The 15534-nt window shown below is 41.5% G+C and overlaps 2 protein-coding genes across 3 annotated transcripts in view; one reads left to right on the top strand and one right to left on the bottom strand.

Moving 5' to 3' along the window:
• LOC139533058 (zinc finger protein 79-like) overlaps nucleotides 1-12545 on the top strand; it is a 34112-nt gene extending 21567 nt beyond the window's left edge. The window contains exon 2 of the mRNA XM_071331277.1: nucleotides 8201-12545. Coding sequence (XP_071187378.1) covers nucleotides 8201-9183 — 983 coding nt within the window. The 3' untranslated portion in view covers nucleotides 9184-12545. The remainder of the gene's footprint in view (nucleotides 1-8200) is intronic.
• LOC139533057 (zinc finger protein 135-like) overlaps nucleotides 1-15534 on the bottom strand; it is a 545377-nt gene that overhangs the window by 174421 nt on the left and 355422 nt on the right. The window lies entirely within an intron of this gene.

Below are 15534 nucleotides of genomic sequence, written 5' to 3'. Positions count from 1 at the left end.
GGCCCAAGGTAGGGAGCTAGAGTAATAATGTGTCACAGTGGAAAGTTGGGATGGTGTTTGAGGAGACCACAGGGCCTCATTTACACCCTATCTGATGAACCAAGGCCATAAAAAGAGAGGTGAAGTTAAACTGGGCTGCATCCGTGTAAATGAGAACTTGTTCTGAACTAGCCGACCTGGTTAAATAAAGGTGAAATAAAAAATGGTAGATTGTTAATATCTTGTGCTGGTCAGGTTCAGCAAGGGAAGATTCTTCAATTGGAAAATCATAATAGGATGAAGCTCAGAAGGCATGACCCTGGAGCTCATGCTAAATTGAAGGGAGTAATCTCTGAGGTCCCAATATCTATGTCCATGGATGATATTGTTAAAGAACATGTGAAGGAGACAGAGTGGTTGAAGCCTAAAGGTTGATCAGTAGGAAAGAGGGTTAAAGAAGTGAAAGCTTATCAGTGCTGTTGAGGTTTGAGAAGGTTTTGTCTGGAAAAGTACAGAATAGGATTCCTTAGCTTCCATGTCAGAGAAGTTGACCCAGCCTCATCAATCAACTGTATTTATAAAGCCCTTCTGACATCAGCTGATGTCACAAAGTGCTGTACAGAAACACAGCCTAAAACCCCAAACAGCAAGCAATGCAGGTGTAGTAGCTAAGTGGCTAGGGAAAACTCCTTAGAAAGGCCAGAACCTAGGAAGAAACCTTGAGAGGAACCAGGCTATGAGTGGTGGCCAGTTCTCTTCTGGCTGTGCTGGGTGGAGATTATAACAGAACATGGCCAAGATATTCAAATGTTCATAGATGACCAGCAGGGTCAAATAATAATCACAGTGGTTGTCGAGGGTGCAACAGGTCAGCCCATCAGGAGTAGATGTCAGTTGGCTTTTCATAGCCGATCATTGAGAGTATCTCTACCGCTCCTGCTGTCTCTAGAGGGTTGAAAACAGAAGGTCTGGGACAGGTAGCACGTCCGGTGAACAGGTCAGGGTTCCATAGCAGAACAGTTGAAACTGGAGCAGCAACAGTGAATCATCACAGTGTTTTTAAATGCCAAAGAATGGGACATGTAGCTGTTGAGTGAAAAGATGTGCCAAGTGTGTTGGGGAACATGATTACGGTGAATGTTGGAGCAATGTGACGGTTAAGTGTTGCAATTGTGCGGAGGACACAGAGCAGCATTTGGTGGATGCCAGGTGCAGAGAGATGCTCAGAGATATAGAATCCGTCATGATGTATCATATGCAGAGGCTGTAAGACAGACTGGTGGAACTACAGTGCAGGCTGATGGAGCTTCCATGATTGGTCCCGTAGTAAGAGGACCTACTGTCAGACTGATGGAGCTTCCATGGTTGGTCCCATAGTAAGAGGACCTACTGTCAGACTGATGGAACTTCCATGGCTGGTCCCGTAGTAAGAGGACCTACTGTCAGACTGATGGAGCTTCCATGGTTGGTCCTGTAGTAAGAGGACCTACTGTCAGACTAATGGACTTCCATGGTTGGTCCCGTAGTAAGAGGACCTACTGTCAGACTGATGGAGCTTCCATGGCTGGTCCCGTAGTAAGAGGACCTACTGTCAGACTGATGGAGCTTCCATGGCTGGTCCCGTAGTAAGAGGACCTACTGTCAGACTGATGGAGCTTCCATGGCTGGTCCCGTAGTAAGAGGACCTACTGTCAGACTGATGGAGCTTCCATGGCTGGTCCCGTAGTAAGAGGACCTACTGTCAGACTGATGGAGCTTCCATGATTGGTCCCGTAGTAAGAGACAAGGTTATTCAGGAAAATAGTGCATAGTGCTGCCTGAAACATACTGCAACCTTGTGCTAAATGGTTTTTGAGTCATTTATGCATTTATGTGAATTTAGGAAATCTACTATAGATTAAGTGCTCTTATGTTGTGCAATTTAAAATGTGTACTTTGTGTCTAATGTGAATGAATGTTTTGTCAAGGATTAGCTACCTGATCTACTGAAATGAGATAATTGAATAAGAAAAAAGAGAAAATATTTTTACAGAATAAAGTGCCAGAACTGTCAAGAAAATAACTTTTGTGTCTGTTTGTCTTTATTACTACAGGCCGACTCAGATTAAGTCTGAGGCCGGTAACATCAACAGTGAGCACAAACCCATCCTGCCACTTTCCTTCCACACTGAGTAGAAACCTACAGTCACTGGGTCCTGATTGTGACGGTGGAGCCCAGTTTGCACTGCAGGATCCAGAGATGGCATCAGTGAAGCTGGAAGACTGCAGTCAAACACTGGAGCTGAATGTCAACATTAAAGATGAAGAAGAGGAGGAGAAGATTGGGACAACTGTTAGTCATGGTAAGAGCAGGTTCTATCTATAAGTTATCTTCATAAATTATGACCAGTCTATTGCTAGGTTGAATTCTGTAATTCTGACATCACACATCCCTGAACATCTCAAGACTTCACAGCGAAGCAAAACATTTTAAAACTTGTAACGCCTGCCTTTTCCCACACATTGTCTCAAAAACGTTGAAAATGTGTAATACCCTCAATCACCAAGTAAGGCATAACTCATTGCAAAATAGGCCATGGCATCATCACTGTCAATATTGAATTATAATTTGTTTGCTGCACAGAATATCAGATCTCAACAACGATTGGAGAAGTGATGAACATAACCAGTAGACTACCACATCCTGATGATTTATATCTCATACATATATATTTAATATTTTATATATCAAGTTGTAGAAACATCTCAAGGATGATCAATGGAAACAGGATGCACCTGAGCTCAATTCAAAAGTTTGGGGTCACTTAACACCAGTCTCAACGGCAACAGTGAAGAGGCGACTCCGGGATGCTGGCCTTCTAGGCAGAGTTGCAAAGGCCAGTTTTATTGCTTCTTTAACGAGCACCACAGTTTTCAGCTGTACTAACATAAATTCAAAAAGGGTTTTCTAATGATCATTTAGCCTTTTAAAATGATAAACTTGGATTAGCTAACACAACATGCCATTGGATCACAGGAGTGATGGTTGCTGATAATGGGCCTCTGTACGCCTATGTAGATATTCCATAAAATATCTGCCGTTTCCAGCTACAATAGTCATTTACAACAATAACAATGTCCACACTGTATTTCTGATGAATTTGATGTTATTTTAATGGACAATCAATGTGCTTTTCTTTCAAAACAAGGACATTTCTAAGTGACCCCAAACGTTTGAACAGTAGTGTATATTTAAAATGTTTTATATATCAAGTTGTAGAAACATCTCAAGGATGATCAATGGAAACAGGATGCATCTGAACTCAATTTTGAGGCTCTTTTTTTTATTTTATATATATAAATTTGCAAAAATGTCTAAACTTGTTTTCGCTTTGTCATTATGGGGTATTGTGTGTAGATTGCTGAAGATATTTTTTTATTTAATTTTAGAATAATGCTGTAAAAAAACAAAATGTGGAAAAAGTCAAGGGTTCTGAATACTTTCCGTGGGCACTGTCAGACCCCTTCCCATTTTTCCCATTTTGGTACGTTACAGCCTTATTTTAAAATTGATTACATGTTTTTCCTCGTCAATCTACACACAATACCCCATAATGACAAAGCCAAAACAGGTTTTTAGAAATTCTTGCAAATGTAAAAAAAAAAAAAATTGATAAGAATTGCTTATTTACATACATTTTCCGACCTTTTGCTATGAGATGATCCTTGAGAAGTTTTTACAACTTGGAGTCCACCTGTAGTAAATTCAATTGATTGGATATGATTTGGACAGGCACACACCTGTCTATTTAAGGTCCCACAGTTGACAGTGCATGTCAGAGTAAAAACCAAGTCATGAGGTGGAAGGATTTGTCCGTAGAGCTCCGTGACAGGATTGTGTCGGCACAGATCTGGGGACCGGTACCAAAACATTTCTGCAGCATTAAAGGTCCCCAAGAACACAGAGGCCTCCATCATTCTACAATGGAAGAAGTTTTGAACCACCAAGACTCTTCCTAGAGCTGGCCACCCGGCCAAACTGAGCAATCGGGGGAGAAGGGCCTTGGTCAGGGAGGTAACCAAGAACCCGATGGTCACTCTGACAGAGCTCCAGAGTTCCTCTATGGAGATGAGAGAATCTTCCAGAAGGAAAACCATCTCTGCAGGTCTCCACTAATCATGACTTTATGGTAGAGTGCCCAGGCGGAAGCCACTGCCTAGTAAAAGGCACATGACAGTCCGCTTGGAGTTTGCCAAAAGGCACCTAAAGGACTCTGACCATGAGAAACAAGATTCTCTGGTCTGATGAAACCAAGATTGAACTCTTTGGCCTGAATGCCAAGCGTCATGTCTGGAGCAAACCTGGCACCATCCCTACGGTGAAGGATGGTAGTGGCAGCAGCTTGCTGTGGGGATGTTTTTCAGCGGCAGGGACTGGGTGACTTGTCAGGATCAAGGGACAGATGAACGTAGCAAAGTATACATTTACATTTACATTTAAGTCATTTAGCAGACGCTCTTATCCAGAGCGACTTACAAATTGGTGCATTCACCTTATGATATCCAGTGGAACAACCACTTTACAATAGTGCATCTAACTCTTTTAAGGGGGGGGGGGTTGGAAGGATTACTTTATCCTATCCTAGGTATTCCTTAAAGAGGTGGGGTTTCAGGTGTCTCCGGAAGGTGGTGATTGACTCCGCTGACCTGGTGTCGTGAGGGAGTTTGTTCCACCTTCTGTCTTATGTAACCATATCAAAGGTAACATATCATACTATACTGAACAAAAATATAAACACCACATGTAAAGTGTTGGCCTCTGGAGCAGTGGAAACGCATTCTCTGTAGTAATGAATTACACTTCACCATCTGTCAGTCAGACAGACAAATCTGGGATTGGCGGACGCCAGGAGAACACCACCCGCCCCAATGCACAGGGCCAACTGCAAAGTTCGGTGGACGAGGAACAACGGTCTGTGGCTGCTCCTCAGGTCAGGGCTCTGTGCAGGCCAGTCAAGTTCTTCCACACCGATCTCGACAAACCATTTCTGTGTGGACTTCGCTTTGTGCACGGGGGCATTGTCATGCTGAAACAGGAAATGGTCTTCCCCGAACTGTTGCCACAAAGTTGGAAGCACAGAATCGTCTAGAATGTAATTTTATGCTGTAGCATTAAGGTTTCCCTTCACTGGAACTAAGGGGCTTAGCCCGAACCATGAAAAACAGCTCCAGACCGTCATTCCTCCTCCACCAAACCCCACAGCCGGCACTATGCACCGGGGGCAGGAAGCATTCTCCCGGCACTCGCCAAACCCAGATCCGTCCGTCCGACTGCCAGATGGCGAAGCATCCCTATGGAACACTTTTGACACCATGTCCAGATGAGTTGGGGCTGTTCAAAGGCCAAGGGGGGTGCAACTCAATATTAAGGTGTCCTTTCATGTTTTTTGCAATCAGTGTAGATTGTCATTATGGAGACACCTATTGGATAAATGTGGCAACTCCTCATTTGCTGCAATAAAAAAATAAAAACGTTTTCAAGCCTTGTGGGCGGGTTTTGAGTGGTCATTCGCTTAGACATTTACACTGGACCTGGCAACCCTGGCTGTGTCTGTTGATTATAACAGAAGGCGACCGCACGACTTCATGGGCAGAAAGAAGAAAGAACAGAAACAGACAAAGCATGGCTGAACAGACAGATGCTAATCTTCTCAGATGCTAGCAGTGAGAGAGAAGCAGGCAGCCCACGCAAATACTTTCCAGATCTCAATGGCAAAATACGCTTCATCTACATAAAAGACAGGGCAATCGGAAATGAGAAACCTTACACATTTGAAAGGACGACGGAGGCGTCCAAATCAATGGATTAAATCTTTGTACAGCAGCTCCTCAACCTCATCTAGGCTGGAAATGTGCTGCAGTCAGCGCATAGCGTATAGAGAGATCCTTGATGAAAACCTACTTGAGAGCGCTCGGGACCTCAAACTGGGGTGAAGGTTCACCTTCCAACAGGACAATGACCCTAAGCACACAGCCAATACAACGTGGGAGTGGCTTCGGTACAAGTCTCAATGTCATTGAGTGGCCCAGCCGGAGCCCGGACTTGAACCCGATCAAACATCTCTGGAGAGACCTGGAAATAGCTTTGCAGAGACGCTCCCCATCCAATCTGGCAGAGCTTGAGAGGATCTGCAGAGAAGAATGGGAGAAACTCCCCAAATACAAGTGTTTCAAGCTTGTAGCTTCATACCCAAAAAGACTCAAAGGTGCTTCAACTAACTATTGTGTAAAGGGTCTGAATACTTACGTAAATGTCATATTTCAGTCATTATGGGGTATTGTGATGCCATTATGGGGTATTGTTTGTAGATTGATGAGAATATATATATTTTTTAATTTAACCAGCGCAAACTGGCTTTAACCAGAATAGTAAAAGGAGTGGGAGGCCCCGGTGCACAACTGGGCAAGAGGACAAGTACATTAGACTGTCAAGTTTGAGAAACAGACGTCTCACAAGTCCTCAACTGGCAGCTTAATTAAATAGTACACGCAAAACAACAGTCTCAACGTCAACTGTGAAGAGGTGACTCCGGGATGCTGGCCTTCTAGACACTATTCTGGTTAGAGCCAGTTTGCGCTGTTCTGTGAAGGGAGTAGTACACAGCGTTGTATGAGATCTTTAGCCATTTCCAGCTACAATAGTCATTTACAACATTAACAATGTCTACACTGTATTTCTGATCAATTTGACATTATTTGAATGGACAAAAAAAATGCTTTTCTTTCAAAAACAAGGACATTTGTAAGTGACCCCAATCTTTAGAATTTATTCATTTATTTCACCACTAATGGTAGTGTATTTATTTTTTTTACCTTTTTTTAACTTTCTTAGCATACTGATTATTGTCCGGAATTTCAGATGACTGACGTGCCCAAAGTAAACTGCCTGTAAACTGCCCAAAAGCTAGGAGATGCATATACTTGATAGCATTGGATAGAAAACACTCTGAAGTTTCTAAAACTGTTAAAATAATGTCTGAGTATAACAGAACTGATATGGCAGGTGAAAACCTGAGGAAAATCCATCCGGAATGTTTATTTTGAGGTCACAGGTTTTTTCAGTGCTTGCCTATGGGATATACAAATAGATAGGACCCAGATTGCAGTTCCTATGGCTTCCACTAGATATCACCAGTCTTTAGAATGGGTTTCAGGTATTTGTAGTTTTTCCAAGGTGTCCCCCATTAGAAAAGTAGTCATGTTGCGTGCATCAACGACAGTGCGCTCTTCGTTATTTATCTTCGCTATTAAACACACTATTCTCCGTCTAAATATTATTGTTTATTTAGATATTAGAATACCCGAGGATTAATTGGAAACATCGTTTGACTTTCACTTTTTGGATTGGTTTGTGTGCATGTTGAATGAGTGAATTACTGAATCAAACGCGCCATCTAAACTGACATTTTTGGGATATAATGAAGGACTTTATCGTTTATCATTGTGTAGCTGGGACCCTTGGGATTGCAATCAGAGGAAGATCTTCAAAGGTAAGTGATTTATTTAATTGCTGTCTGATTTTGTGACGCCTGTGCTGGTTGAAAAAGTATTTTGACGTGGGGCGCTGTCCTCAGATAATCGCATGGTATGCTTTCTCTAAAGCCTTTTTCAAATCTGACAACGCAGTTGGATTAACAAGAAGCTTTTAAATGATGTAAGACACTTGTATTGTCATGAATGTTTAATATTACGATTTTTGTATTTTGAATTTTGCGCTCTGCAATTTCACCGGATGTTGTCGTAGGTGTCCCTCAACCTGTTTGGGCGCATGTCCAAACGCTAAACTAGGCAAGTCAGTTAAGAACAAATTCTTATTTTCAATGACGGCCTAGGAACAGTGGGTTAACTGCCTTATTCAGGGGCAGAACGACAGATTTTTACCTTGTCAGCTCGGGGATTTGATCTTGCAACCTTTCGGTTGCTCTAGCCACCCGATATGACCAGAAGAGGAATGGTCACCGCTCTGAGCATGGTTCCTCTCTACGTTTCTTCCTAGGTTCCTTTTTTCTAGAGAGTTTGTGGCCACTGCTTCTACATCTGCATTGCTTGCTCTTTGTGGATTTTAGGCTGGGTTTCTGTTCAGCACTTTGTGACAACTACTGATGTAGAAAGTGCTTCATAAACTACATTTCATTGACATGTATATCACACCAACTGACTGGTTCTTCTGATTTTCACACAGGATACCATGTTGAGACATTCTCTACATCCAGAGAGCAACAGCAGGAAGATCACAGAGCTAAGAGGTCTCACCACTGCCCACATTGTGGGAAGATTTTCCCATTTCTATCAAAGCTAAAAATACACCTAAGAAAACACACAGGAGAGAAACCTTATTCCTGCTCTGACTGTGTGGCGAGTTTCTCTCAACTTTCCGACTTAAAATCACATGAACGTATACATACAGGGGAGAAGCCTTACGTCTGCTCTGACTGTGGAAAACGTTTTAAAACATCAAATAAGCTAAAATCTCATCAGAGAACACACACAGGAGAGAAGCCTTACGTCTGCCCTGACTGTGGAACTAGTTTCTCTCACCTTTCCAACTTAAAAACACATGAACGTATACATACAGGAGAGAAGCCTTACTCCTGCTCTGACTGTGGAAAACGTTTTCAAACATACGCTCAGCTAAAAGTTCATCAGAGAACACACACAGGAGAGAAGCCTTACGTCTGCCCTGACTGTGTAACTAGTTTCTCTCACCTTTCCGACTTAAAAACACATGAACGTATACACACAGGAGAGAAGCCTTTCTTCTGCTCTGACTGTGGGGCGAGTTTCTCTCAACGTACCACCTTAAAAACACACCAACGTATACACACAGGAGAGAAGCCTTACGTCTGCTCTGACTGTGGAAAATGTTTTAAAACATTATATGAGCTAAAATCTCATCAGCGAACACACACAGGAGAGAAGCCTTACGTCTGCCCTGACTGTGGAACTAGTTTCTCTCACCCTTCCACCTTAAAATCACATGAACGTTTACACACAGGAGAGAAGCCTTACTTCTGCTATGACTGTGGGGCGAGTTTCTCTCATCTGGGCACCTTAAAAACACACCAACGTATACACACAGGAGAGAAGCCTTACGTCTGCTCTGACTGTGTAAAATGCTTCAAAACATCAAATGAGCTAAAAGTTCATCAGAGAACACACGCATGAGAGAAGCCTGCTTACGTCTGCTCTGACTTTTGGGTGAGTTTCTCTCACCATAGCATCTTAACACACCAATGTATACACACAGGGGAGAAGCCTTACTCCTGCTCTGTGGAGGGGTGGGTAAGTCAAACGTCTAACCAAAAGCTGCGTGTTTGAATCTTATCAAGGAGGACTTTAGCATTATAGCTCATAGCAACTTTGTAACTACTTATTACTTTTTAGCTATGTTATCTAATCTTTTCCCTAAACCCATTTAACTCTACCTTAAAACTTCTTAGGGCTGCAATCCCGATAACGGGATCGATATGACAACAGCCAGTGAAAGTGCAGGGCGCCAAATTCAAAAAAACAAATCTAATAATTCAAATTCCTCAGACATACATGTCTTATACCATTTAAAAGGTAATCTTGTTGTTAATCCCACCAAATTGTCCGATTTTTAAATATGCTTTTCAGCGAAAGCACCACAAACGATTATGTTAGGTCACACCAAACCACAATAAGCACAGCCATTTTTCCAGCTAAAGATAGGAGTCACAAAAAGCACAAATAGAGATAAACTGAATCACTAACCTTTGATGATCTTCATCAGATGACACTCATAGGACTTCATGTTACACAATACATGTATGTTTTGTTTGATAAAGTTCATATTTATATAAAAAAATCTGAGTTTACATTGGCGCGTTACATTCACTAGTTCCAAAAACATCCAGTGATTTTGCATAGCCACATCGATTCAACAGAAATACTCATCATAAATGTAGATGATTATACAAGGTATACACATGGAATTATAGATATACCTCTCCTTAAAGCAACTGCTGTGTACGATTTTCAAAAATACTTTACGGAAAAAGCAAACCATGCAATAATCTGGGACGGCGCTCAGAACAATAGTCAAATTAGCCGCCATGTTGGAGTCAACAGAAACCGGAAATTACATGATAAATGTTCCCTTACCTTTGATCTTCATCAGAATGCACTCCCAGGAATCCCAGGTCCACAATAAATGCTTGATTTGTTCGATAATGTCCGTTATTTATGTCCAATTAGCTACTTTTGTTAGCGCGTTTGGTAAACAATTCCAAAGTCACGAAGCGCGTTCCCTAAAAGCTGACGAAATGTCCAAAAGTTCCGTAACAGTCAGTAGAAACATGTCAAACGATGTATTGAATCAATCTTTAGAATGTTGTTAACATAAATCTTGAATAACGTTCCAACCGGAGAATTACATTGACTTCAGATGAGCGATGGATCAGAGCTCCCTCTTTTATGTGAACGCACGCGCATGGTCAAAGAATGGTCAGGTCGTGGCAGACCTGACTAATTCCTCTCTCATTCGACCCCCCTTCAGTTCTACAGACGGTTGACATCTAGTGGAAGCCGTAGGAAGTGAAAACTCATTCATATCTCGCTGTGATTTCAATGGGATCTTGGTTGAAAATCGACCAGCCTAATAATTTCCACATCCTGTTTGGATTTTTTCTCAGGTTTTTGCCTGCCATATGAGTTCTGTTATACTCAGACATAATTCAAACAGTTTTAGAAACTTCAGAGTGTTTTCCATCCAATACTACTAATAATATGCATATATTAGAAACTATGATTGAGGAGCAGGCCGTTTACTCTGGGCACCTCTGTGCACCTTTCATCCAAGCTACTCAATACTGCCCCTGCAGCCACAAGAAGTTAAACCCCTCACCCGTAACCTAGCTAAAGTTAGCAAGAACAAATTGGAATTCGTAACATATCATACATATTACAAGTTCGTAACATATTGTATGAATATCAATGCGTAAAATAACATTCGAATTGTAATTCATACGATACGTCGTATTATACTGAATAACAATCTAAACGCAACAATTTCAAAGATTTACAGTTCGTATAAGGAAATCAGTCAATTGAAATAAATGAGGCCCTAATCTATGGATTTCACAGGACTGGGCAGGGGCTCAGCCATGGGTGGGATTTGGGAGGGCATAGGCCCACTTGGGAGCCAGGCCCAGCCACTCAGCATGAGTTTTTCCCCAGAAAAGGTCTTTATTACAGACAGGAATACTACTCGGCGCCCCCCCCCTCCCCCCAGACAATCCTGCAGGTGAAGAGGTCCTGGGCTGCCGTGGTTACATGTGATCTGCAGTTGTGAGGCCGGTTGGATGTACTGCCAAATTCTCTAAAAGGACGTTAGAGGTGACTTATGGTAGATATATAAATATTGAGTTCTCTGGCAACAGCTCTGGTGGACATTCTTGCAGTCATCATGACAATTGCACATTCCCTAAACTTGAGACATCTATGACATTGTGTTGTGTGGCCTTTTATTGTCCCCCAGCACAAGGTGCACCTGTGTAATGATAATGCTGTTTTATCAGCATCTTGATATGCCACACCTGTCAGGTGGATGGATTATCTTGACAAAGGCTGAAATGCTCACTAACAGGGATATAAACAAAGTTGTGCACAACATTTGAGAGACATTAGCTTTTTGTGCATATGGAACATTGCTGGATTTTTTTATTTCAGCTCATGAAACCAACACTTTACATGTTTAGTTTATATTTTAGTTCAGTTTATATTGGTAGTCCAATGTAATGTTACCTAACATACTAAATGGAGTGTCACTGATGTTTTTGATGTATAATATAATACGTTTTGCTCTGGGACCAGGGTGTCCCTCTGCAGTATTCTGTGGGAAGGAGCTAGTATACACTTTTATTTATTTATTGAACCTTTGTTTAACTAGGCAAGTCTGTTAAGAACCAATTCTTATTTACAATGATGGCCTAGGAACAGTGGGTTAACTGCCTTGTTCAGAGGCAGAACAACAGATTTTTACCTTGTCAGCTCGGGGATTCGATCTAGCAACCTTTTGGTTACTGGCCCAATGCTCTAACCACTAGGCAACCTTCCGCCCCTAACATGTATCAGATAGAGATGGTGTGATGATCACTTTTCACCAATAGTTTGGGGGGAATTGTTTTACAACTTTATTTAATGATACACAGTTTATGAAATTAATACATGTGTTTATTAATTGTCTTTAAAACTAGATTAGTTATTTTAATTACTGATCATGAATGTGTTTGGATAACTGCATTGAAGCAAACTTTATTGATCTGCCAATGAAAAATAAAGTTACATGAATATGTACTGGTCAACCTCTTCTTCTCTTTAGTATTCAGTTCTTCATATTAGATCTGACAGTATGAATGGTTCTTATGGTTGTATTCAGTTCTTCATATTAGATCTGACAGTATGAATGGTTCTTATGGGCTGAGTGCCTGGAGTGTTTTTGTATGACTACAGTCAGCAGTTCTCTCTGTCCCTGTAATTGAGTTGTTATTAAAGCCGCATACAGACATGGTCTCTTTTGTGTTTTCTTGAGTAAGGCAGCTCCAAAATGCAGGTCTTTCAGCCTAGCTCAGTGCTTTCTGTTGAGATGGGGCAAGCCCACAGAAAATACGGAGCTTTGTGCCGTGATTGGCTCAGTGTTCTGTCATTCATGGGGACAATACATCACTGCCAAGTCTAAGGGTAGAACTTGAAAATTCAAGCCCCTTGGGTGCTGCCATAGAGTTACATTAGAAGTGCCCATCCAAGAAGGCTCAAGGTCATTGTCCACAGATAAAATAACGTCAGATCATGTGATATCTACAGTCGCTTTGATTGGACTGATCATGTCAACATCATACTTTCAAAATCTGAGCTAGCAGTCATCATGAATCAAGTCGACAATCTTCTAGCAAATCCTTTTTAATCTTTGTCATATGAAGAGAAATAATGATAAATTATAGATAAAGTATCAGTGCTCATCGGCCGTTGGACATAAACATTACACAACAAGTTGGAAATTGCAAATTCAACAATGAGTGGTTTGTCAAGGAATCAGTGGCTAACTGCAAGCTTTGCAAAGCAATCATTAGCCTGCTATTCAATGGAGTGGCTGTGTGGTCCCAAGTCTAAGATTAAGGGGCTCTTTTCCTAGTTTAAAATTGTAAACGTTCAACATTGGCCGTGCTGTCAATGAAGCTTGATTTGTGCCGCACTCAAAACAACTTAACTCGGTACTTCAAAATCTGACTTGAGTGAGTTCAAGACAACTGGGACCTCGGGGTAAAAACAAGCTACGACTGAGAAAATAGGTTTTGAACTTTCATCCAACTCGGAATTGAAAATTGGGAACTCGGGCCTCTTTCTACAGCTACGACCTGAAGATCACTGACGTCATCATGATTCCGTTTTTTTCCCCCTTCGAGTTCCCAGTTGTCTTGAAAGCACCATAAATCCAGAGAATGCCAGACTTTGATGACAAAGTTTGATGACAGAATATGCCCACGATGGACTGCCGTGCCACCTTCCTGTTCAAGTGAGCACAGCATAACAAGGTGAGTCCAAAAATGTGTTGTATGCTGCTGCATAAATGATGTAATATGTGTGTAATATGTATAGGCTACATGTGTATACTGTAGCTAAGAAAGTAATACTAAGTGTATGTTTAGTAAGATGTGAGTAGCCCATGTGCCTCACCATAATAATTTGGTCTATTTTCACCTCTTCATTTTGCCTAATGTTCTGACTTGGTGGTTCACATGTAGCCTATAACCTGTTTTAGAGAAATGTAATCATTGAACATTGTAAGGGTTTTCATTGTCTGCTTATATGCCCCTTTATTTATCCTACGGTTTTGACTTGGCGTACAGGGAGAACACTGTAAGAACAGCCCATGTTCTGAATTTTGTCGCTGTGCATTTCAAAAGTGGTGAACAAATAGTTATATTGACTACGTCCGTCCTAGCTCGCTCATTAATGTCTTAATCGAAATTACAGATTGCCTCTTATCCGCTTTTTCGTCCCCTTATGCCATAGTTTGTACATCTCAATTGTCAGTAGAAACCACATTTGTTTAAGCAAGTCAGCCATGTTTTTTTAACGGCAGTGAATGAGGCTGAATGAACTGTTTCGCTGCCAGACAAGGTTCCGCTGATAGCCAGGTGTAGCAGTGGTAAACTGTTGAGACTATGCTGTTGAGACAGCTTTATGTAGGCCCAAACAGTTTATGGGCACCGTTTCAGTGCAATTAATGTATTGTTTAGTGTCTTGTTGTGTAGTGGCTTTGCTGGCAATGCATCCCACTTTTAAAAAATGGTTTTATTTAATCTTTATTTATCTAGTCAAGTCAGTTAAGAACAAATAGTTATTTAAAATGACGGCCTACCCCGGCCAAACCCGGACGATGCTGGGCCAATTGTGCGCTTCCCTGTGGGACTCCCAATCACGGCTGTGATTCAGCCTGGATTCGAACCAGGGACTGTAGTGATGCAGTGCCTTAGACCACTGCGCCACTCGGGAGCCCTTAAAAGGTTTGCGCCCAACGTGGGGCAGGAGTTTGACGGCACAAGCAGGGAGCCCAGCCAACAGAGATTTGAGAAATGTTTTGGTTTTCTTCCTCAGATCTGTGCCTTGCAACAAACCTGTCTCGAAGCTCGACGGACAATTTCTTTGATTTCATTGCTTGGTTTTTGCTCTGACATGCACTGTCAACTGTGGGACCTTATATAGACAGGTGTGTTCTTTTCCAAATCATGTCCAATCATTTGAATTTACTACATGTGGACTCCAGTCAAGTTGTAGAAACATCTCAAGGATGATCAATGGAAACAGGATGCACTTGAGCTCAATTTCGAGTCTGAGCAAAGGGTCTGAATACTTATGCAAATAAGCTGTTCATTTTTATAAATGTGAAAATATTTCTAAAAACCTGTTTTGGCTTTGTCATTATGGGGTATAGTGTGTATATTGATGAGGGGGGAAAAATGCATTTAATCAATTTTCGTATAAGGCTGTAACGTAACAAAATGTGGAAAATGTCGTCAAGGGGTCTTGTATAATGCCCTGTATATGTTTTAAACTACAAATTTAAGGAACTGAAGTGGTAAACAATGAAATAATGGAAAATGCATGTTCAATGGTTATCTCTGTATTAGTATTATTCACATTAAATCACCTAGATAGAGCAGTGGTTCTCTCCGTATTAGTATTATCTCTGTATTACCCACATTAAAACACCTAGGTAGAGCAGAGAGGACAGAGCATGTGGCTTTGTAACACACAGGTGTTTCATCTCCACACTGGGATGATTTTAACAGTGCAACGCCACACAGGCCTCATGCCGCTCAGGTAGGAGAGTACCAGAAATAAATGAATAAAAACACAAAACTAATGAAGGAACACACAGTCACCAACAATATATCCCTGGCGTCAATACTTTCAACTTTCTCAGCTCGCTGTTACAGTACAGCACCACCAAATTCCATTTATTAAGTAACCATCTGTTTTATGTAAGCATAA

The sequence above is a fragment of the Salvelinus alpinus genome, chromosome 10, assembly GCF_045679555.1.
Source record: "Salvelinus alpinus chromosome 10, SLU_Salpinus.1, whole genome shotgun sequence".
Lineage (NCBI taxonomy): Eukaryota > Metazoa > Chordata > Actinopteri > Salmoniformes > Salmonidae > Salvelinus > Salvelinus alpinus.
The sequence above is the reverse complement of the archived record's forward strand: the minus strand, read 5'-3'. Positions and strand labels throughout refer to the sequence as shown.